At 53.9% G+C, this 23,035-nt stretch overlaps 1 protein-coding gene across 4 annotated transcripts in view; it reads right to left on the bottom strand.

Moving 5' to 3' along the window:
• Nucleotides 1–22,438, bottom strand: part of TNS1 (tensin 1) — a 205,944-nt gene extending 183,506 nt beyond the window's left edge. The window contains exons 1-2 of one of the 4 annotated variants that reach the window (XM_012446022.3): nt 22,283–22,438; nt 9,427–9,541 (exon numbers count right to left, since the gene is read on the bottom strand). In XM_012446022.3, the coding sequence (XP_012301445.2) occupies nt 9,427–9,541; nt 22,283–22,315 (148 nt within the window). In that variant the 5' untranslated portion in view covers nt 22,316–22,438. The remainder of the gene's footprint in view (nt 1–9,426; nt 9,542–22,282) is intronic. The other 3 variants (XM_012446027.3, XM_012446026.3, XM_012446028.3) reach the window with 3 other exon arrangements.
• Nucleotides 22,439–23,035: the final 597 nt, after the last annotated feature.

The raw sequence follows: 23,035 nt of genomic DNA, 5'->3' as shown, positions 1-23,035 counted from the left end.
TAAAAGACACTTTGACTTCAGCCTTGTCTTGGATCACTCACTCTGGGGGAAGCCAGTGACCATGTGATGAGACTCCCAAGCAGCCCTACGGAGAGGGCTATGTGGTGAGGGGCTGAGGCCTCCTGCCAACAACCAGCCCCAGCTTGACAGCATTAAGTGAGCCATGTGGGAAGTGGCTCCTCCAGCCCCAGTCAGGTCTTCAGGTGAATACGGCCCCAGTGACATCTTGACCGCACCTTCATACGACACTCTGAGCCAGAACCACCCAGCCAAGTCACTCATGAATTCCTGAGCCATGGAAGCCATGTGGAATAATAGTTTTGTATTTTTTTTTCTTTTTTTGAGACATGGTCTTGCCCTACTCTGCCCCCAAGGCTGGAGTGCAGTGTCATGATCTCAGTTTACTGCAGTCTTCATCTACCAGGCTCAAGTGATCCTCCCACCTCAGTCTCCCGAGCAGCTGGGACCACAGGCATATGTCACCATGCCTGGCTAATTTTTGCATTTTTTGTAGAGAGGGCATTTTGCTATTTGCCCAGGCTGGTCTCAAACTCCTGAGCTCAAGTGATCCTCCCGCCTGGGCTTCCAAAAGTCTTAGGATTACAAGAATGAGCCATGGTACCCAGCCTGCATGTCTGCATGTATGTATGTATGCATATATGTATGTCTGTATGGTTTTTTTTTTTTTTTGAGACGAAGTCTCTCTCTGTCGCCCAGGCTGGAGTGCAGTGGCATGATCTCAGCTCACTGCAACCTCTGCTTCCCAGGTTCAAGCAATTCTCCTGCCTCAACCTCCTGAGTAGGTGGAACTACAGCACACGCCACCCACGCACAGCTAATTTTTGTATTTTTTGTAGAGATGGGTTTTCACCATGTTTGTCAGGCTGGTCTTGAATTCCTGACCTCGTGATCTGCTCACCTCAACCTCCCAAAGTGCTGGGATTACGGGTGTGAGCCACCACGCCTGGCCCATCTGTATTTATTTTAAACCACTAAGCTTGGGAGTAATTTTTCTATGCTGTACAAAATCAATGCAATAAAAAAATGTATGCAGTGATTTCGTACTGGATACTGAAATCAGAGCACAAGACCCATCAGAATGCAAAAGCCAAAGGCGGCAGATGCTGGGAACCGAGGCAGAGGCCATCTCCTGGGTCCTACCTTGCTCCTCGGTGCCTGCACACCGTTCTCTTTAACTCCTTCCTCACTTCCCTTCCCCTACCCAGTAGTGAGCCACTGTGTCCCAGAAAGTAACTCCTAAGAGGCTAAGGTATTCTGTAACAGCCCGACTAAGACACCCTCCACCACCGCTGCCACCCACCTCTTCCTCTCTTCAACCAAGAAAGGGGGAAAAACCCAAGTTCCAACCCTGGGAACATCAGATGCTGCTGGGGAGAAGTCAGTCTGTGAGCAACAGGGATGCTCACTCCCCAGGGACCATTTCTCATCAGAGGGATGGGGACATGCAGGGAGGAGCAAGAGCAGGAAACCCCAGCCTTCTCCTCTCCTTCGTCCTCCCCAGATACACATGTCAGGATGGGCCCCACCTGAGCAAACCATGGCCTCTCAGCTCCTACAATTACAAGCCCACCCATGCGCCCTCCTGAGCCAGTGTCCGACCGGAGTCCAGCTGGAGCTCCATGGAGCGCCAGGAGCCCCATCTCTGCCCACGGTGTCAGCACTGCCCCCACACAACGGGGCCCAGTGGTGGCCTGAGAGGGAGCAGAGAGCCCCTTAGTGGGAAGTGACCCTTAGATTACTCTGCTGGGGTGAAGAACTGCACCCCCAGCCCTTGGCCCCAGCTCCCGCCCCAGCTGTGCTGCCGGTACTCTGTCCTGGGGTTGCTTCCTGCCTCTCAGGAACACAGGAAGCCAACATTGTTGGGATCTAAATGGCCTTTTCCTCCTGGACTTGGGTTGGAAAATGAGCACATAGCCTCGGTGTGCACCTGACCCCGGCAATAACCACTCACATGCCCGGTCCGGCCTCAGCTCCTTCCCTGGCCAGCACAGAGGCACAGGCCCGGCCGCCCACCTGCTCACTGGCCACTCAGACTGCCCTGCCAGTTCATCTCCAGGGCCAGGGCTGGAGGTGTGCAGTCGTTAATTTAATGAGTCAACTTGTTTAGGCCATGGTACCTAGCTATTTGGTGAAACATTATTCTGGATGTTTCTGAGAAAGTTGGTTGCTTTTATTTTTTGGATGAGATTCACATTTAAATCAGTAAACTTTGAATAAAGCACATGACCCTCCATAATGAGGGTGGGCCTCATCCAATCAGTTGAAGGACTTAATAAAGAAGGCCCACCTCCCCAAGCGAGAAGGAATTCTGCCAGCACATGGGCCCTGCAGATTGAATCTGCCACGCCTCCACAATCACATGAGACAATTCCCTAAATAAATCTCTTTTTTTCTACACACATCCTGTTGGTTCTGTTTCAGCAGAGAACCGTGACTGACACAAGGTGTCTCAGGGGATGGTCAGGGGACATGGTGTGGCTCTGAAGGAAGAACAGGAAGAAACCTTCCAGATCAAACTTGTCCAACCCACAGCCCGCGGGCCACATGTAGCCCAGTTCAGCTTTGAATGCAGCCCAACACAAATTCATAAACTTTCTTAAAACATTATGAGATTTTTTTTTGTAAGGCAGGGGGGCATATGAAATGGTTTCTTATATGCACCCAACTCTTTCTTTCTTCTTTCCGTTCTTTCTTTTTGAAACAGGGTCTCAATCTGTCACCCAGGCTGGAGTGCAGTGGTGCGCTCACAGCTCACTGCAGCCTCGACCTCCCCAGGCTCAAGTGACCCTCCCACCTCAGCCTCTGGAGTAGCCGGGACTACAGGTATGCACCACCACACCCAGCTATTTTACTTTTTTATTTTGTGTAAAGATGGGGTCCTGCTGTGTTGCCCAGGCTGGTATCGAACTCCTGGGCTCAAGTGGTTCTTGTGCCTCAGCCTTCCACCCCAGCCCCACCAGCAGAGACAGAGTCTTCCTCTGTCGCCCAGGCGGGAGTGCAGTGGCACGATCTCAACTCACTGCAACCTCTGCCTCCCGGGTTCAAGCAATTATCCTGCCTCAGCCTCCCAAGTAGCTGTGATTATAGGTGCTCACCACCACACCCAGCTAAGATTTTTGTATCTCTAGGTAGAGAAGGGGTTTCACCATGTTGGCCAGGGTGGTCTCGAACTCCTGACCTCATGATCCGCCCATATCAACCTCCCAAAGTGCTGGAATTACAGGTGTGAGCCACCGCACCTGGCCCTATTATGAGATTTTTTTTTTGCAAGTTTTTTTTAGCTCATCAGCTACGGTTAGTGTTAGTGTACTTTATGTGTGACCCAAGACAATTCTTCCTTTCCCATGTGGCCCAGGGAAGCCAAAAGATTAGGCCCCCCATTCTAAATCATCCCATCCAGTGATGTTCAAACTTTTATTTTTACAAATTCCTCCCGCAGATGGGCTCTGACATGGAACCACAATGACGCTGGTTAAAATTCACTGAATGCTTGCTTTCTATCAGGCTCTGTTTGGAGCCCAGCGCCTATACATATATCATCTCATTTAATCCCACAGTAACCTCGTGAGGGAGGTACTGCTGTTTGTCCCATCTTAAAGGTAAGGAAACTGAGGCTTAGAGGGGTAGGCAGTCAGCCCAAGTTCTCACGAGTAAGGGTCAGGCAGGGATTTGAATCAGGACATCTAAGTCAAGGGCAGGATCAGCACATCATCCTACCTCCTGATGCATTTGACTCCTAAAACCAGAGCTTCTCTGACTGAGGTGGGAAGGGGTCCCAGAGCCCTGACCCTTTTAGACTCCCTTGGATTTCATCTCTTACCCTCTTTGGCCCCTAAATCTCCTCCAAAAACCTTACAGCTCCTTCAGAACACAGTTTACAGCCTCTGATCTAGTCCCACCTCCTCACTGAGAAAAGGGAAGGCCAGACCCAGAGAGGTTAGGCATCTCCCCTGAGGTCGCACAGCCAGGTGGTATTAACAGCAAGCCAGGGCTAGAAACCAGGGTCTTTCCACCCTACCAGGCTGCCTCTGGTGGCTCCAAGGAGGTCCTCAGACACAGGGCAGAAGCTGGGTTCCCCAGTGACATAACGGGGAAAAGATTTCCTAGAAACAAGATTTCCCCAAATCCAACTGGTGCCGGTTTCTGCATAGGCTTGTCCCGTCAAAGGACAGATCGTCTTTCCAGATGCATCCTGCCCTAAGGAAACTGCAGGTGACTATCCCCACTTCCAGGCTGACCAGAGCCACTGAGAAGGGAAGTTGTCTGAGTCTGGGCCCCGACCAAGCCCAGATGGCAGCCCTCAGGCTGCTGAGCTGCCATCCTGGTCTCTTCCTGTGGGTTTCGGCCTGGTAGGAGGTACAGCCCTTGAGCAAAGCTCTGAGTCCACACAGCCTCCCTCTGGGGCCCAGTGCACATGGACTCCCATAGAGCACTTCCCTAGGGGCCTGCAGGAAGCCCACTGTTTGGACTGAGGAACTTCTACACATCCCTCAGGACCCAGCCTGCACATGTCTTCCTGCTGAAGCCTGACAAGAACATCTCTACTGAGTCAGAGACGGCCCTGCACACACACACAGATGCACGCACGCACACATGCACCTGTGTCAGCTTTGGCACCATGCTCCATGATTGTCTGACTGTGTCTGTCTTCCCAAGTAAGGGGCTGGCTCTCGGCACCAAGACCCAGCACAGCACTCGACCCAGAGGACAGCTCAGTTCATGACTGCCAGATGGCTGCACAGAGGCACGGAGGTAAGCAGCAGCCTGCATGGGGAGTGGGGTGCTATCCTGCCTCTGCAGACCCCAACCAGGGAGTTTTCCAGGCCCTCCCACTGTCAAGGCCTCAGCAAGTGTTCTTGGTCTAGCCCCCTTCATCATAGATGAGGCAACTAATTAATTGACTTGTCCAGGATCACTGAGGCTGTGAGAAGCAGGGCCAGAAGTAGAGCCGGGGCTCTGCACCTGATTTCCTACCATTGTCTTGTCTGTGTCTGCATCTTTCACATGGAGCCTTTATCCCTCGCATGAGGACCCATCTTTCAGGCACACACAGAACCTCAAGGCTCCTCACAGCAACCCCCCAGAGACTCAAGATACGGTTCATATGCAGGAGTTCACAGGAGCTCACAGGTCTGGCAGAACCCCTTTGTCTGTTCATCTATGACGCCCACACGTCCCCCGCCTTAGTTTCTTATCTGCCTTATTCTTCTCTGAGTCTTCCAGAACCAGGGCCAGACCCCAGGTTCCCTTCATCTCTTTCCTACTGCCTTTGGCCATATGACATCAAATGGGAAATGCAAGAGGGAGGGGAACGGAAGAGCTGCTCAAGCCGTAGGTCCAGGCAGCCAGGGGAAGATGGGCCAAACACCCCAGTGTCTCTAGAGCTAAAAGAGCTTCCTCCCTGCCCCCTCCCTGCAGCAGAAGTTTCTTCAATGTTGCAAATCCCGTGGAGACTGGGAATCTAGGGCCTTGACATCCATGCACCACCACAACCCACCCACCACCCCCGAGCCATTAATCAAGAGAGTTGCCATGCTGTAGCCGAGACTTGAAGGCTGAGAGCAGAGCAAACCCATTGAGTCGGGCTCAGCGAACAGACGCGAGCTGGAGTTTGGTCCACACGTGCCCCCTCAGCCAGGGAACCACATCGGGTGGCCCTGGATGGATGGGTGAATGGATGAATGAGGGGACCTAGCCACTTCGTGCCATCATGAGCTCCTGGCTCCAAAGCGCAGACAGTTGCTTCACTCCTCCATCTCCCACCAGTGAACCCAGTGGCCCCAGTCCCCTTACTTAGCCTGCACACGTGGCCTATGGAGCCAGGAGTCTTCCTCCCTTCTCTCTATCCTCCTCTGGCCCAGTCCTGATACCTGCTGGTCCTGCTACCAAGTAGCCCTGGCTTTCTTCCCACCAACTCCCCACCCTCTGGAGCCCAGCCAGAGCTGCCAAACCAGTCTAGCCACCTGCCATCCCCTCCAGTCCACACCAGCAGGGCCAGGCTGAGATCTAAGTGAAACTGGGGCCATGTCTTGCTCACCCTGGGAGTCTTCTGTTTACATGGGGTCAAATCCTCTCCTCAACCCAAGCCCTCAGGCCAGGTCGGCTGGGAAACCTAGAACCGTGGAATGTGGGGACCACCGGAGACTCTCTGGGGCCAGAGACCTGCCCAGGGTCACGCAGTGAATGTTTGCAGGACTTCCTTCTGCCCTCACCTCCAGGCTGCCTCCTATCACCCTATTGGGAGTCCCTGGGATGACGGGAAGACACTGGGGCAAGAGGGAACTATGGCGAAAGGCCAGAGACTAATTTATGCATTCTCACAGTGCAAGGCAGGTCGGGGGCTGTTACACAAACAACATGCAAAACTTCACCCCTAGCAATTCTTCTGTGACATCCCCCCCACACTCAGCTCCAACCCTAAACCGCCGGCAAGTCCCAGCCAGACCTCTTGGGAGGAGGGTGACACCACGTGACTGATTTTGGTATTGCAAACATCCCGGTTGGCCCCCTAAACTCACGCTGGGGGTTCCAAACTTTCAGTTTGGAATGAACCTCTGCCCTGTGCCCATAGCAGGCCTTGCTTGGAATGCCCTCCACACACACACACACGTACACACACACACACACACACACACACACACACATGCTTTCAGCCATCCACTCACCTCCAGCACCTAGCTGAAACACCGTCCTCCCCTGAGAGCACACATCCTGAAAACCCCACTCAGGCCTCACTCCTGGGTGCCTTGGCAAGAGACGTCACCACTCTCAGCCTCAGTTTCCTCCTTTGTAAAACAAGGATGACACCAGCACCTTTTGAGGGGTGTGAACATCAGATGAGGTCATGCATGTGAGCGCTTGATATGCAGTAAGTGCTTTCAGAATTGTTCAGTGGGCTTGAGGCCAGCCTCCCAGCCTGGGGGGGCCTTTGACATGGAGGGAGGGGCGAGAGAGAGAGGTCAGGTAGAAAAAGCCACATGAGCAGAGGCTCCAGGCAAAAAGGACATGGCCCGCTTGGCATATTTGGCATGCCCAACATACTGAGGAGCCATGTGAGGTGCCAGTGGTTTGAACATGGAATCAGGAGCAGAGGAACATGGGCAGAGAGCTGGGCAAAGGCTGAGCCCACCAGGCCTGGCAGCTGGGGGAAGAGGTCTGTGCTGTCTCAAGGATTGTGAGGGAATCCAGAGGCTTTAAGCCAGGAGCTGAAATCACTGGATTTATGTTTTTAAGTCCCACTTAAAGCTGGTGTGGAGGGTGGATTGCAGAGAATGGGTCAGGAGACAGGAGAAGGTAAAGGTGAGTCAGTTGCCCACAGGACAGATGATGGCAGTGGAATTGGGAGAGGATGATGCCAAGAAGCTCGGGGACTCCAGCGGGCCTTGGGAGGCCCTACAGTTGATGGGATGGGGGGTGAAGGAGAGGGAGGCATCAGATGGGGCAACGGGGTGAGTGAAGGTGTCAGCCATGATGTTGGGTGTAGGGACCTCCTGCTGATTTCACTGTGTGATCTGGGACAAAACACCAACTTTTCAGGCAACGGTGACACTCAAGCCCCAGGCCATTCCGGGAGCTGATGAAAATAGTGATTGAAAGCCTGGCAGCCAACAGGTCCTCCACTGAGTCTAACTCGGGGCCTCTTAAAGTGGCCTCTGAGCTGCCACAGAAGAGGGCTGCGGTGTGCCTTCTTTGCAGAAATCCCAGTGTCAAGCACATGCCACCCACAGGACTTCCACAAACCAACCACATCCCATCCACACACCGCAAAACATGTCACCACGTGACCTCCTCCATGCACCTGCCACAAACCCTGCACACAGCTTCTACATACAGACCACATGCCATCCACACATCAACCACACACCCTCAGCACATGTCATCCACATGCCAGCCTCACTCTCAGCACACATCATCCACACACCAACCACACACCAGCCACACACCCTCAGCACACATCATCCACACGCCATCCACACACCAACCACACACACTCAGCACACATCATCCACACACCCTCAGCACACATCATCCACACGCCATCCACACACCAACCACACACATTCAGCACACATCATCCACACACCATCCACACACCCTTAGCACATATCATCCACACACCAACCACACACCCTCAGCACACATCATCTGCACACCATCCACATGCCAGCCACACACTCTCAGCACACATCATCCACACACCAGTCACACACCCTCACCACACGTCATCCACACACCATCCACATGCCATCCACATGCCATCCACACACCCTCAGCACACATCATCCACACGCCATCCACACACCCTCAGCACACATCATCCACACACCACTCACACACCTTCAGCACACATCATCTGCACACCATCCACATGCCAGCCACACACTCTCAGCGCACATCATCCACACGCCATCCACACACCCTCAGCACACATCATCCACACACCACTCACACACCTTCAGCACACATCATCTGCACACCATCCACACGCAGCCACACACTCTCAGCACACAACATCCACACACCAGTCACACACCCTCACCACACGTCATCCACACACCATCCACATGCCATCCACACACCCTCAGCACACATCATCCACACACCACTCACACACCTTCAGCACACATCATCTGCACACCATCCACACGCCAGCCACACACCCTCAGCACACATCCACACACCAACCATGCACCAGTCACACACCCTCAGCACACATCATCCACACACCAGCCACACACCAGCCACACACCAGTTACACACCCTCAGCACACATCATCCACACACCATCCACACACCAGCCACACACCAGTTACACACCCTCAGCACACATCATCCACACACCATCCACACACCATCCACACACCAACCACACATCCTCAGCACACATCATCCACACGCCATCCACACACCAACCACACACCCTAAGCACACATCATCCACACGCCATCCACACACCAACCACACACCCTCAGCACACATCATCCACACACCAACCACACACCAACCACACACCCTCATCACACATCATCCACACACCAACCACACACCCTCAGCAGAACCTCCACACGCCATCACATACTGATCATGTATCTTCCACATGCCATTCACGTGCCATTCGTATACCTTCTTCATGGTACTCACATGACATTCATATACCTTTTTCATGCCATTCATCCTCACACAAGCTGCATGCCATTTCCATGCCTCCCACCACCTGCCATGCCCACCACACCCACCCACATGCTTTTCATCTGGTGAGCTCAGCATCCTCCACCAGACGAGAACAAGGCATCAGGTTGGGACCCCAAGGATATGTGCACAGCAGAGTCCCAGCCTGGCCCAGGCCCGGCCATCTCATTCTCCTGCTGGGCCCTCCCTTCCCCCATGGCCCAGCCAGCTACTCACCTTTGCAGGTGCAGCCTTCATGAGTGATGACCTGGCGGCAGATCCCACAGGGCTTCACCTTCTTGAAGGTCTTCACCTTGAAGTGGTGCGTCTTGGGGGCCTCCAGATCCTCTGGCTGTGGGAGGAGAGACACGGTCAGTCCTGGGCAGAAGGCTGGGGTCCTGGGGAAGGAGTCTAGGGGCCTGGGAGAGAGGTAGACAGGGACTGGGAAAAGGATGGCAAGAGCCCTTCAGGGCCCAGAGGAAGGAGGAGGGACCAGGGACAGAGAAAGGTGTGGGGGTGACAGGACGTTCATCCCAGACTCAAGTGGGGCCCGTGGCCTGAGTCCAGACAGCAGCTGGAGAGCACAGCTCCTGGGACCTGCAGCCCCCACATGGCTTCCCACCTTGGCTTTCTTTTGATTTATCATGAAGGCATGGCTCACACACAGCAGACTGCACTAACTTTAAATGTATTGCTCGATACAACGTTCCACACATTCACCCCACAGAGCCACATCCCGGAAGACTCCCTCATGGCCCCTCCCAGTCAGCGTCTCCCCGCCCGAGGTTCATGCCACTGTGGCTTCCATCACCAGAGTCATGATGCCAGAGTTTTGAATTTCCTTGAGGTGGAATTATGCAATGCGTAGTCTTGCATTTCGCCTCCTTCACACACCACGAATCTGAGGTCCCCTCGGATGGCTGCATCCCGCACAGCTCCTCCTTTGTCCCTCCCGTGTGCCATTTCATTGTGTGGACACAGCAGGTTTATTCATCCACTACTGCTGATGGGCCTTCGCTCCTCTAAACCATGGTCCCACAATGCCATTTCTCCTCATTCTTTCCCCATTACACCATCCCCCGGCCCAGCCAGGAAGCCTTCTTCCATCTTTATTTTCAGTTCTCTGCATTATGAAAATACAGAGATGTGAACTATCCTTTTCTAAACCACCACCTCATGCATGAGAAGCAGGGTGGTGGCCCAAGCCTCCCTCTGAGCCTGACATACCATAAAGCCCTGAGTCAGTCCCTCTTCACCACTACCACAGGCCTCAGTTGCTCTCTTTGGATGGCACCACACCCCTGGAGCTCTGGCAGTCTGTCCTTTGAAACCACATCTGGGAAGATGCTCTAAGATGCAAAGCCCTGCACAGACCCTGCCCACCTTGCGGGCCCCGTCGGGGTAGTGCCCCTATTCAGAGGACTCCCCAGGACAAGCATCCCCTGCCCCAGGCACTCACCCTGGGGTCTAGCATGATTCCCTTCCCAGCTGCAGCAGGAGCGGGCAGGACATGGACACCAGCAGCTCCCTCTCTCCCGTCTCCCAAGCACAGACCTCTCTGACACCCCTCCACACACACACGTGCACACACACAGAGACACGATCCCAGTCCTGCGGTGTGCGTAGCCAGTGGGAGGAAAGTCCACTCTTTCCTGTTCCCTTCCTTGCACCTGCTCCAGAGCCCCCCAGGTCTGAGATAGGGGCTGGAGAGGGGAACTGTGAGTTCAGAGGAGGTAGAGTGGCAGTGTCCCACACACAAGCCCACGTAACTAGGACTCCTATCTGAAGACACTGCAGAGGTGAGTTCTGGGTGACAGAGATTAAGCCATAGAAACACAGAGAGAAAAGCAGACAAAATGAGACTGAGTCAGAGGCAGAAACCCAGAGAGGCAAAGCATAGAGACAGAGGGGCAGAGAGAAAGAGAGAGAAAAGGACGGGGAGAGAGAGGGGCACAGGAGGCAGACAGGACAGAGAGGAGCAACAGAGAGACAGAGAAGAAAGACCAAGATAAAGGCAAACAGAGAGAATGAGAGAGATGAGACAGAGACACACAGAAACTAACAAGGGGGTCAGGGGATCAAAGAGAGACAGAAGGACAGGAGCTCCCAAAGGCCAAATCCAGGAAGATCGGAGCATCAGAATACATGATGATAGGAATGGCTTCAATGCGTCCATGCTGACAATCAGAAATGCAGTCGTCACCACATGATGACAGTGGTCCCACAAGCTTATGATACTGTATTTTTACTGTCCCTTTTCTACATTTAGATATGCTTAGATATACAAATATCATGTGTTACGGTTCTCAGCCTACAGCATTCAGTACAGTGACATACTGTGCAGGGTTTGAGCCCAGGAGCTACAGGCTATACCATCCAGTAGCACAGGTGTGCAGTAGTCTGCACCATCTGGGTATACATAAGTACTCCCTACGGTGTTTGCACAATGTTAAAATCCCCTAACAACGCATCTCTCAGAATGTGTCCCCACGGTTAAGTTTAGTCAGTTACAACTCATGACTGTAACTGAATGAACTGAAAGTTTGATAAGGCACAAGATATTTACATCTCCAAGCACCTCCCCACATCATACTTAGAAATTACAGAGGAAGAAAGTAACTTTTCCTGGCTTCCTCCACTTTAATCAAGTGATCGAAGTTATCATCCCTCCGATGGTAATGGGGTGACGAGGCCAAGCTCCAAGCAGGGGTGCACTGAGCACAGACACCGCTTCCATGGTATCCCTGCCAGAAAGCCTCAATCTGACTCTAATCATGAAGAAACACCAGGCCAACCCAAACTAAGGGACAGCCCACAAATTAAATGTCTTGGAATCTGCAGAAGTGACAAGGTCGTGAAAAATCAAGGAACAGCTGAGGAGCTTTCCAGATCGAAGACAGCAAAAAGACCTGGCAACCAAAGGTAACGGCCGCTTCGGAACCAAGTTCTGCTGATGCCTATGAGGACGTCACTGGGACAACTGGCGGGACTTCCCTGGGTCTCGAATGGTTGGTAGTAAAGTATCCATGTCAGTTTCCTGATTTTGATAGTCAGGTAAGAGAGTCCTTGTAGAAAAATCAGGAAAGTATTTAAGGGTGGTGGGGCATCATGTCAGCAACTTACTCTCAGAGTTCTAGAGGGGGCAAATGTTCTTTGCACTGTATTTTCAACCTTTCTGAAGTTGGTTAGAAATGCAGAGACAAGGCCAGGCACGATGGCTCACGCCTGTAATCCCAGCACTTTGGGAGGCCGAGGTGGGTGGATCACGAAGTCAAGATATCGAGACCATCCTGGTCAACATGGTGAAACCCCATCTCTACTAAAAATACAAAACTTAGCCAGGCGTGGTGGCACGCGCCTGTGGTCCCAGCTACTCTGGAGGCTGAGGCAGAAGAATCACTTGAACCCAGGAGGCAGAGGTTGCAACGAGTCAAGATTGCGCCACTACACTCCAGCCTGGCGACAGAGCAAGACTCCGTCTCAAAAAAAAAAAAAAGAAAGAAAGAAAAAAAAAAAGAAAAATCCAGAGACAAAAGCCCAGGCTAGAAGTGGGGACAGTGCAGGGTGGGGAGCCAGAGCCCAGCAGTGCCCCCTTGTGGTCAGGAAGGCCTCTGCAGGGTAGATCAACCAGCCACGTCCTGGGTTCTGATATTCCTGAGAGCTGGGTTCTAGGAGCTTCGGCTGGGACTGGGATGAGGGTGGGGCAGGCTACTACCCATCTCTGGGCCTCATTCTGTGGCCCCCATCCCACGAGTAGGGGCAGGTAAGTCCCTTCCATTCACCTGTCTCACCTCCCCTGGTTTCCGTCTCGGGCCTGGACTCGGGGGCCTTCCCTTATATCTCTGCCACAAACATTCCAGGGAGGGGCCCTGGTCAGTGTGAACTGCGGCAGTCCAGGACTGGGCCCGGGGGAGGTGCAGAGAAGGGACCTGGGGTTCAGTTTAAGTGCTTCTAGGGAAGGCAGACAGGAAACTCTCAAGCCAGCTCTACCAGTCCGACTCTTGGCCCACCACATTAAGTCAAGCAAAGCTGCCCACTGCAGCTTACCCAGCAAACTTCCCTCCCCAAGCTGCATAACCAGGCCTTTCCCCAAAGCCTAGGGATGCAAGCCTTCTTCCCAAAGCACAGTTGGGGCAGCAGAGTCTCCCAGAAGAGAGTCCTTGCAGCCCAATGACCCCATGGGCGGCACGTGTAGCCTTCCAGACGAGCTTCTCCCAGGGGTCCCAGTTTTGCCTGCCCTGTGGGCCCAGCCCCAGGAGATCTCTCCTTGCTGGGGCCTGGAGGGCAGGGACAGGGCTTCAGGTTCATCTCTGCCCTTGCTCAGGCCTCTCGGAGCAGCCCCAGGGGATGCCCCAGCGCACTCCTGACCCTCAGCCCTACTGAGTCCTGGCTCTGGCTAAGCGAGCACTAGGAGAGGAGTCTGGAGACCTGCCTTCTAGATGTGGCCTTGAGAATATCAGTGACCCCTCCGGAGCTTCACAGTCCCCAAATGAAAATGAGGAGTTTGGACCAGACAGTCTGAGTGTAGAGAGAGGGGGGAAATGACACAACAGTCCCTTTGGGGTAAAGGGACTGAAAGTGATGGGGGTGGGACTTGCAGATGATTCAGAGTGGAATGAATGAGGAGACATACCCCTCCAAGGAGAGGCTGTGAAACGCTGGTGGGAGCGAGGGACTAGCTCTGCCACCTCCAGCCAAGTGGCCCCAGGCTCTGCTGGCATCCGCCTAATACCACTGTAAAACAGGGGCACTGAGGTGATCTTGTTAAGAGTCATCCCATAGGTTTGATGTCCCGGGATGCTAGAGGAGAAAGTCTAGGGTCGGAGAGCCTCCTATCCTCACATATCTGAAGGAACAGTCATGTAAGTAGGGACCAGACATCATCTGTGAAGCTCAGAAGGCAAACCAAAACCAGTGGGCAGGCACTGCAAGCAAAAAGACCTGTCCCCCATCGGGGACCCAGTGGGAAAAAGAAACTTCTCAACAAGCAGATGCTAAAATATGGGCTAAGAGGAAAAGCCGGGCGCCCAGTACCCACCCAGCCTTCCCCGCTGGTTGTTCTGCAGGTACAGGCAGAGGATGTAAACAAGCCCCATAAAGTCCGAAGTGCTGCTCAAGGGCAATGTCTTGTTATGACAATGATCATTATTTTTCCTGACAAGTGGCAGACAGCCTCACGGAGCACACCCGGGCCCTTCCTTTGCTGGCTCCAAAGGAACCTACCTGGGGAAACTCAGGAGCAGAAGGAGACACAGCCATTGCAGGGAGCTGCCTGGTTCCCTCCGTCCCTTCCCCAGACCTCTCTCAAGAGCTCGAGCCCAGAAAAGGGGAAGGGGTCCAGCCTGTAAGTCCTTCTCCTCCCTCCAAGCCCAGAGCTCTAGCCCCCGCCCTGCGACAAGCCCACCCAGCATCAGAGGGCTTTCGTGACCCTCCGGGCTTCCTCTCCCTTCCCTCCCTCCATGCAGCCCAGCCTTCCTGCCTGGGCCGCCCAGCCAGAGGGGTGTGGCACATCTGGCTTGGACAGCCTTGGCGAGAGTCCTTGGCCCTGGGGTGGGGAAGGCTGTTTGTTGGTTCCTCCCTGCCCCGTGGGGGCAGAGCAGCAGTGCGGGTTGGGTGGTGATGAAAGGGGGCTATAGACCCCGGGGTGCCCAGCTCCTGAGCTCCTCCTATGAAACTGCCTCAGCGCTGCTTCCCATGAGCCTTCCTGTGGCCAGAAAGCCCTGGATGATGTAGGGAGAAGGCTGGAGTCTGTAAGCCAGGGAAGGGGGCCACCACACACAGGCCTAGGGCAGACCTGGGAGACAACTCCCATCACCTCGCTCAGCCTCCTGGCCATCCACTGCCCCGTGCCCCCTCACCCTTAGGCTGGGAGGTCTGGTGGATATCCAGCCGTCGTGTCTGTGGGGAAGGCTCACATCCCCAGTGCAGCTGCAAGCTGGCTTCTGGGAGTCCCATGGGCACCTGAAATTCCAGATTCCTCCAACCCCGTTTCACCATCTCACACACACAAGCCCCCGACCCCCAGGCCCTAGCCATGCTCTTGGCCTGACCATGTTGTTGGTGGCCCCGGGTGGAAAGCTCTGAGTCATGCTCAACTCCTCCCTGCAGCCCCGCCCCCATCTCGGCAGTTGCCAGATCCTGTGGATTTTGCCACCTAAACACTCATCCTCCTGTGCTTTGTAACCCTACTGCCTCTGCCCTGGACGAGGCCTTGGCACTTCTGCCCAGGGCTGTTGCAGCAGTCTCCTGGGCCCTGACATTAGGCTGCTCCCACCCAAAGCACCTACACAGCCTCTCAGGATCACAACTATAGCTCTGTAGTGTCTGGCACCTCCACTCACCCCAAATGCTGCCATGACTTCCCAGGTGTCCGGGATAAACCCTGCCCTCCCTGGAGCCAGCAGGAGGAGAAGTATTGGTTCCTACCCAGTCCATGCTCCCAGTCCCAATCCCCAAGATCCACTTCCCAGCTCCCTGCCCTGTGTCCACTCAGACTGTTCCACGCTCCCTACCTGCCCGCCACCCCCTGCACCTCTGAACCTCTGCCCAGAATGCCCTTCCTCCCCTCTTTGCCTGTCCAGCTTCTAGGCATCTTCGAGGGCCTGATTCAAACCTCATCCCCTCAGTTGGGTTCTTCCCAGATACCCCTGGACCCGTGTCAGAATCCATTTCCCCACCCTCTATCCCCTCATTTTATTTTGAAAAGTGCAAAAGCTTCGGAAAAGATGAACGCACATGTGCCCTTCCCCTATGATCACACTCAGAAATTCATCAATACAATCCTATTGTCTAATTCAGAAATTCTACTGCCCCAAGAACATCCACGAGAGCGGCGCTTTGTTTTCGTTCTTATTTTGGATTCAGGACATAATCAGGATCCTGAACTGCCTTTAGTGGCTGGGTCTCTCACCCCTTAACCGAGACACCTTATCTATCTCTCATTTTGCTTTTCTGATACTGACATTTTTAAAGGTTTCACGACACTTGTTTTGCAGAATGCCCCTCAATTTGGGTTTTGATCATTTTCTCGTGCATCAGCACAGGCTAAGATTCTGGGGAGGAATATTATTACCTCGGTGTCCCCTGCTTTTCCCAGCCGCTCTTTCTTTGAGCCTCACCACAGTACTTGCTGCAGTCTAACGGCCCCTGCACGTGTTAGCTGGGCAAGGTGCTTAACTTGCTCTGCCTCACTCAACTAATCTGTTAAATGGACTAATGACAGTCACCTCCCATAGTCCATTGTGAGGATGAAATGAGATCACGGCGCATGGTGAGGCCTCAGCAGTGGTGAACAGTGATTCGTGTTGTCTTCTGTGGGCATCAGACTACCCACCAGGCAGACATGTCAGCGCACACATCAGCTCCGTGTCTTCTGTGTCCAGCACAAGTCTGAAGAATCACATAGGGTGAAGCTACTGCCTGGCCTGTTTCCTGTAGTGAAATTATACCCCATTTCCACGGACCTGCCCTCAGAAGAGAGAGAATGTGGGGCCACCCTTGTCACCAGGCAAGACAGCAGGTGACCCGGTGCTGTCATCTTCTGGCTGAGAAGATGATCCTGGTCTCCAAGCACTGGGAACCAAGGAGGGCAGACAGCAACATTTCTCCAGTGCTTCCCAGGCCACTGCCCAAAAGCCTTTAGCTCCTGACTCAGTTTCCCGAGTGAAATGAGTTCTCTCTCCTCAGAGAAAAATGGAAAAAAAGAAAAAACGAAAAACAAAAGAAAAAGAAATTAGTTCTCTCCATCGGCATCCGTCTGTCTCCCTCTCTCTCTCTCTCTCTCTCTCTCTGATCCTTCTTAATGCAGGTTGCCCACATTTCTGAGCATCAAGCCCATTTTCTGCATCAAGCAAAATCGTGTCCTGGCTTGGAAGGGCTCAGAGATGGGGCTAGTCTGAGGCCACATTAGTGGGGCCAGGCACCCTGGTGAGGGATTGGCATGGATTTCCTCATTTAATTCTCACAATGACACCCTATGTTGGGTTGAGGAACTTACCCACGGCCCTACCTGCATGTCCCTGAGCGACTTCCTCACCTAGGCCGGGCTGGAACAGAGATTCAAATCCATGCCTGTCCAAGGCAGGGTCCCAAGCACCTACCTACTGCACTAACCACCAGCTCGGCCACGTCTGCCGACAGCTGCCTGTCTGTGACAACCCTGGGGAACCCTAACAGCTATATCATCAGTGGCTGGTCCCCTCTCTGAAAGATCATCTACTGGTTCATTTCTCTTTGTCTTATCCAACCTCAATTGTTTTCACTTCCTGCACTTGGATTTCTGAATTCTCCAATTCATCTTCATTATTCTATTTTATTTTATTTTACTTTCAGACAGGGCCTTGCTCTGTTGCCCAGGCTGGAGTGCAGTGGTACAATCAAAGCTCGCTGCAGCCTTGACCTCCCGGGCTCAAGTGATCGTTCCACCTCAGCCTCCAAGTAGCTGGGACTACCAGTGCACACCACCATGCCTAGCTAACTTTTTTATTTTTACTAGAGACATGGACTGACAATGTTGCCCAGACTGGCCTCAAACTTCTAGGCTCAGGCGATCCTCCTGCCTCAGCCTCCCAAAGTGCTGGGATCACAGGTGTGACTACTGTGCCTGGTCAGATTCATCTCTAGTTTAAAATTCACCTCCCAAGGAGTCTTTCCTGACACCTTCTCACCCAAGTCCAGGTTAGGTCCCCCCTTACATCACCCAGTGTTTCCCTCTTGGTAACACCCACCCTGCTTTCAATCGTGTGCCCGATATGTGCAAGCAGCTTGAAGAGAGCAGGCCCTCCATAATAATCTGTGAAAAGGATGGAAAGGTGCTTGGCGGCGGAGGGCGGGGGGGCGTGGTTAGAAAGCCAAATGACGGGATGCTCCTTCATCACATGACCTCCCCAACACCGTGCCCTGTCCCTCGGCTGCTCGCCATGGTCCTCTTCGCTGACTTAGGGCTCACATGTCATTCTTAGGGCTCGATTCACACAGACCCCAAATTCCCTGCCCCAAAGCATTCCCAGAATGGAGAACCCTGGCAGAGGATGCAGCAGATGGGGTTCGAGCCTCGATTCTGACTTGCTGGGTGGCCTTGACAATGTGCCATCCTACAAGAAGCACTAACATTTATTGAGCTCTTATATCGGAGAGACACTTCTCTAAATGCATGTGTGCATTAGCTCATCCAAAACAGATCAACCCTATAGGTAGGCGGGAAAACCAGAGCACAGAGACGTGAAGCTGTTTGCCTACCGTCACACAGATGCCGAGTGACCAGCCCAGGATCCAGCCCAGACACTGCACTCAGCCAGCATGCTCCACTTCCATTCAACACTGCAGGAATAAAGTGCAGTGCTGCTCCCCAATTTTGTACCTCTCACATCACTTTGAAAAACTTTGAAAAGGAGAGTCTTATTTCAGACCCTGATGAATCTCACGCAGCCCAGCCTACCTCCCAAACCCACAGTTAGGAGACCCTTACAGGTCAACCGAACTAGGGAGAGCAAGTTCAGGACCAAAGAGTCAGATTGGGGTCCGCATGGCAGGAATTGCTCACAAGGGATCCAGGGCTCATGAGGACCCTCTGTCGAGAATGTGTGCTTAGCCCCGGGCAGGACACCAACTCCAGGAAACAAAACACATCACTGTCTGCAGCTGGATGTGGCCTTAGAGAATAGTATCCAAGTTTTGGAGAGGTCCAGAAAAGCTGCGTGAACAGCTTGAGACCACTAAGCTTTCTCAGAGCAGGACCAAGGCTGCGCTTGAACCCCAGCCCCCGCCTGGTGGCTGTTTCAGCCTCACCCTGAGCCCTTCCCAGTTCCTGGGGACAGAGCGAGAACCCTCTGGAAGGAAGGACCTGCACCTCTAACTCCGCCAATACAACACCAAAAAGCCTCAATTGCTAGGCATGCAATTATTTTCTAAATAAATGGTACTGGAATATGTATAGCAAATCAGAGCACTTGATGAGAAAATCCAGTTATTCATAATAAATAGCTCTGCTCCTTGGCTAATAAAGTGATTTTTATTCTTAGAGCTTGTTAAAACTATGCACTACAGATATATTACTTCTTGGATGACACAATTGCAGCTTTCCCCATACAGGAACATGTGAATCGATAGACACAAGCACTCACTCTAGGCACAAGACCTCTCTCTTACAGCTTCTGCCTCCGTTATCTTCCCTGAGGCCACAGACCCAGCCAGTTCCTGGCCTCAGAGTAGCTGGTCATAGTCCCTGGGCAGTCAGGAGACACAGTCCAAGGACACAGCCCTGCCCCATGACACCCTTCCCAGGGAGATCCTCCCCCAGCATCAGATCTGGGATACAGAGGATCCCAAGAACCAGGCTGGAGACTGTGGAGTGGGAAAGGGGCCAGCATTTGCTGAGCACCTACTGTATGCCTACATACCTGATCTTTTGACATCTATCTTCTCTTTCCCCACCCCAGCCATACAAGGAGTATATTATTCTCCCCACTTTGCAGATCAGGAAACTGAGGCTCATGAAGGGAACTGCTTTACCAAGGCTGCCCATCCAGTAAATATGGAGATAGGGTTTGAGCCTAGTCCTGTCTTTCCAGTCCCTACTTCCCCAGACTCTGGCCCACCGTGACCATGGGCATCACAGCCAGCCAAGCCAGGACAGAGACTAGGAGAGGAGAGGAAAAGGAGCCAGGGAGACGCACAGGCTATTCTAGTCTTAAAGACACTCAAGGCCGGGTGCAGTGGCTCATGCCTATAATCCCAGCACTTTGGGAGGCTGAGATGGGCAGATCACTTGAGGTCAGGACTTTGAGACTAGTCTGGCCAACTTGAATACGTAATAGCAAATGGGAGCAGTTGATGAGAAAATCAAGTTATGCATAATAAATAGCTCTGCTCCTTGGCTAATAAAGTGATTTTCATTCCTAGAGCTTGTTAAAACTATGCTAGTTTAATGCTAGTATTTGTAGAGATGAAACCCCATCTCTACTGAAAATTCACAAGTTAGCTGGGCATGGTGGCACACACCTGTAGTCCCACGTACTCAGGAGGCTGAGGTAGGAGAATTGCTTAAATCTGAGAGGTGGAGGTTACAGTGAGCCGAGATCCTGCCAGTGCACTCCAGCCTGGGTAACAGAGCAAGACTCCATCTCAATTTTAAAAAAAGAAGAAGAAGAAGGAAAAGAAAGAAAAATAAAGACACTCAAGGAGGCGGCACCCACACCTGCCTTAGTGCCCAGACTCTTCCTCCTACTCTCAGGGAGGGTATAACACCCATAGGGCACTCTACCTGCCAGGCACTGCCCTGGGTACTTGGATACAAAATCTCATCCCTACCTCTCTGCAATCCTCATTTCACCCATGGGAAAGCAGAGGCTCACAGGGCTGAGGCGCTTTCCCAAGACCGCTCAGCTGAAGGGGTCTATAGAGCACTCTCTCCATTCACAGCAGCACATCACCCCTGGACATCTACCTGCCACCCTTCCGTGTCACCCCTGGACGTCTGCCTGCCACCCTTCCGTGTCACCCCTGGACGTCTGCCTGCCACCCTTCCGTGTCACCCCTGGACGTCTGCCTGCCACCCTCCGTGTCGCCCCTGGACGTCTGCCTGCCACCCTCCCGTGTCGCCCCTGGACGTCTGCCTGCCACCCTTCCGTGTCACCCCTGGACGTCTGCCTGCCACCCTTCCGTGTCACCCCTGGACGTCTACTTGCCACCCTTCCGTGTCACCCCTGGATGTCTATCTGCCACCCTTCCGTGTCACCCCTGGACGTCTACCTGCCACCCTTCCGTGTCACCCCTGGACGTCTATCTGCCATCCTTTCTACTGCAAAACTCCCTCCTGCTCACCTCTGTCCTCAGCACAGAGACAAACCTGGCCAAGGCTCCCATTTTACAGATGTCAACACCAGCCCAGTAAACCACAAATGCCTCCTGTGTGCGGGACTCCCCAGTCACTCTTAATCCATTAATCTGGCCCATCCCAGCACCCTGGCCCAACATGCCACCCAAACCTCTTCATTCTAGGCCCCCTCCCCTACCCTTCTTTGCCCAGAGGACACCTGGCTGCCCCAGTGTGTGTTCCCACAACTGCCCCCAGCCTGGGCTTGCCTGGGCCAAGAGGGCCCTCCTGAGGACTGGCCAGAACAAGGAAAGGGACAGGAAAGGCCACATCTGGATCGCAGACCTGAAGCCCCCTCCCCCAAACCAGCCATCACTCTCTCAGAGCCCAACAGTAACCTTAGCCAGGGATGACTTCCTCGCCCTCCTGACCCCATGTATGCCTTTGCCTGGCCAAGACAGCCCTACCAGAGCCCCTCTGAGGAAGGAGTCCTCTCCCCCACTGACCCCCAGCCCTCCTGCAGTAGGCAGCCCTCTCCCAACCCCCTTTTCCCAGGAGCCTTAGCCCAGAACTGACCTTAAGACTTTTACCCTTCACCACGTGGCCCCCAGGCCTCTCTGCTGCCCCCCAGGCATCACCATCTGAGACCCACCTTCCTGAACCTGGGGCCAAGAGAGAAAGGGGGAAGAGCAGGCCGTGGCTCCCTCCTCTGGGACAGGGAGGTCTTGGTAGCAGGGGAGGGCTGTGGAGGAAGGGATGGCAGGGGGTGGAAGCTGAAATTGGGTGTAGAAGGAATAAAGAGATGGAATCTGAGAATTCTCTCCCAGCCCAGCTCTTCCAGACTTCATATCTGGGGCTACTCTTCTCTGCTCCCACTGCTGCCTCCTCCTCAAGCTCTTGGGCTCAGCAACTGAAGGAGGGTGAAGAATTTTCACCCCATCGTGGGATGCGGTGGGGGGGGGGGGAAATGCTCCAAAAAGAAGCAAAGTTCTCAATAGCTTCCTTCCACTTACAGCTCTGGGACTCAATTGGGGGGCGGGGGTGGGGCAGGGGATGTACTGACCCGAGACCCTGGGTCTGGGCCCTGTTGGTGGGGAAAGTCTTTGGGCTGAGGGTTGCTCAAGCCAGTCTGTCCTTCTGTAGGTCAGAGACGGAAAGGCCCCTCCTTTAAGACTGACACCCCCACCCCAGGCTCTTAGCGAAAGGATAAGGTGGCGGGGTTCAGTGGCGGGCCGGGGGCTTGAGGAAGAGTAACGTCCCAGCTAAAACAGCCAGACCTACCCAGAGCATGCAGGACAGACAGATCCACGTCATCTTCACCGGGTCCAGTCCCTCGGGCACGCCCAGGGCCTGCAAAGAGCCCCTAAAGCTAAAGTCCCCTCGGCGCTGGCAGAAGGTCTCAGAGTCCGCTGCTGCTCCGGCGCCCGGCCTCTCGCCCCGCTGCCTCCAGCTCACCCTCCCTCCTCCTCCTCTCCCCACTCCACCCCTCCTCCTCCTCCTCTCCCCACTCCACCCCCTCGCCCCAGCCTCCTCTCTCCTCCCTCCTCCGGGGCTCCACCGGTGGCCTTGAGGGTCGGGAGCTCTGCTTTGCAGGGGGTGTAAAGGGGACAGGAAAAAGAGACAGCTACCCGAGGCAGGGCTCCCCCAGCTGCGCCCCCGCCCCTGGACACACAACCCCTGTGTGCCACCAAGGCTCCTCTGTCTTCTGATCTGGTGCTGGCAGGCCTGGAGCCCTTCCTCCTCAATGCAGACCCCTGCCCCCAGCAAACCCACTCGGGGGCCTTCACTCCTAGAAGCCTCTGGACCACTGATGGATGAACAGGCAGCCCCAGGCCCACACAGTCTGCACACCCAGGGCGCCTTGGCCCCTCCCCCTCTCCGAGTACCCATGCCTGCCTCCTGGCCTCAGAACACACACACATTTGCACACACACGACTGGGACAGACCCTGGTGCCCACGCACCAAGCTTAGAGCCCAGGACAGGCCTTAACACAGAAGAAATCGGGCCCAGACTGGGGAAGAATGGCCCTGCC

The sequence above is a fragment of the Aotus nancymaae genome, unplaced genomic scaffold (assembly GCF_030222135.1).
Source record: "Aotus nancymaae isolate 86718 unplaced genomic scaffold, 86718_ANA_hifiasm-v0.15.2.pri h1tg000008l, whole genome shotgun sequence".
NCBI classification, from domain to species: Eukaryota; Metazoa; Chordata; class Mammalia; order Primates; family Aotidae; genus Aotus; species Aotus nancymaae.
The sequence above is the reverse complement of the archived record's forward strand: the minus strand, read 5'-3'. Positions and strand labels throughout refer to the sequence as shown.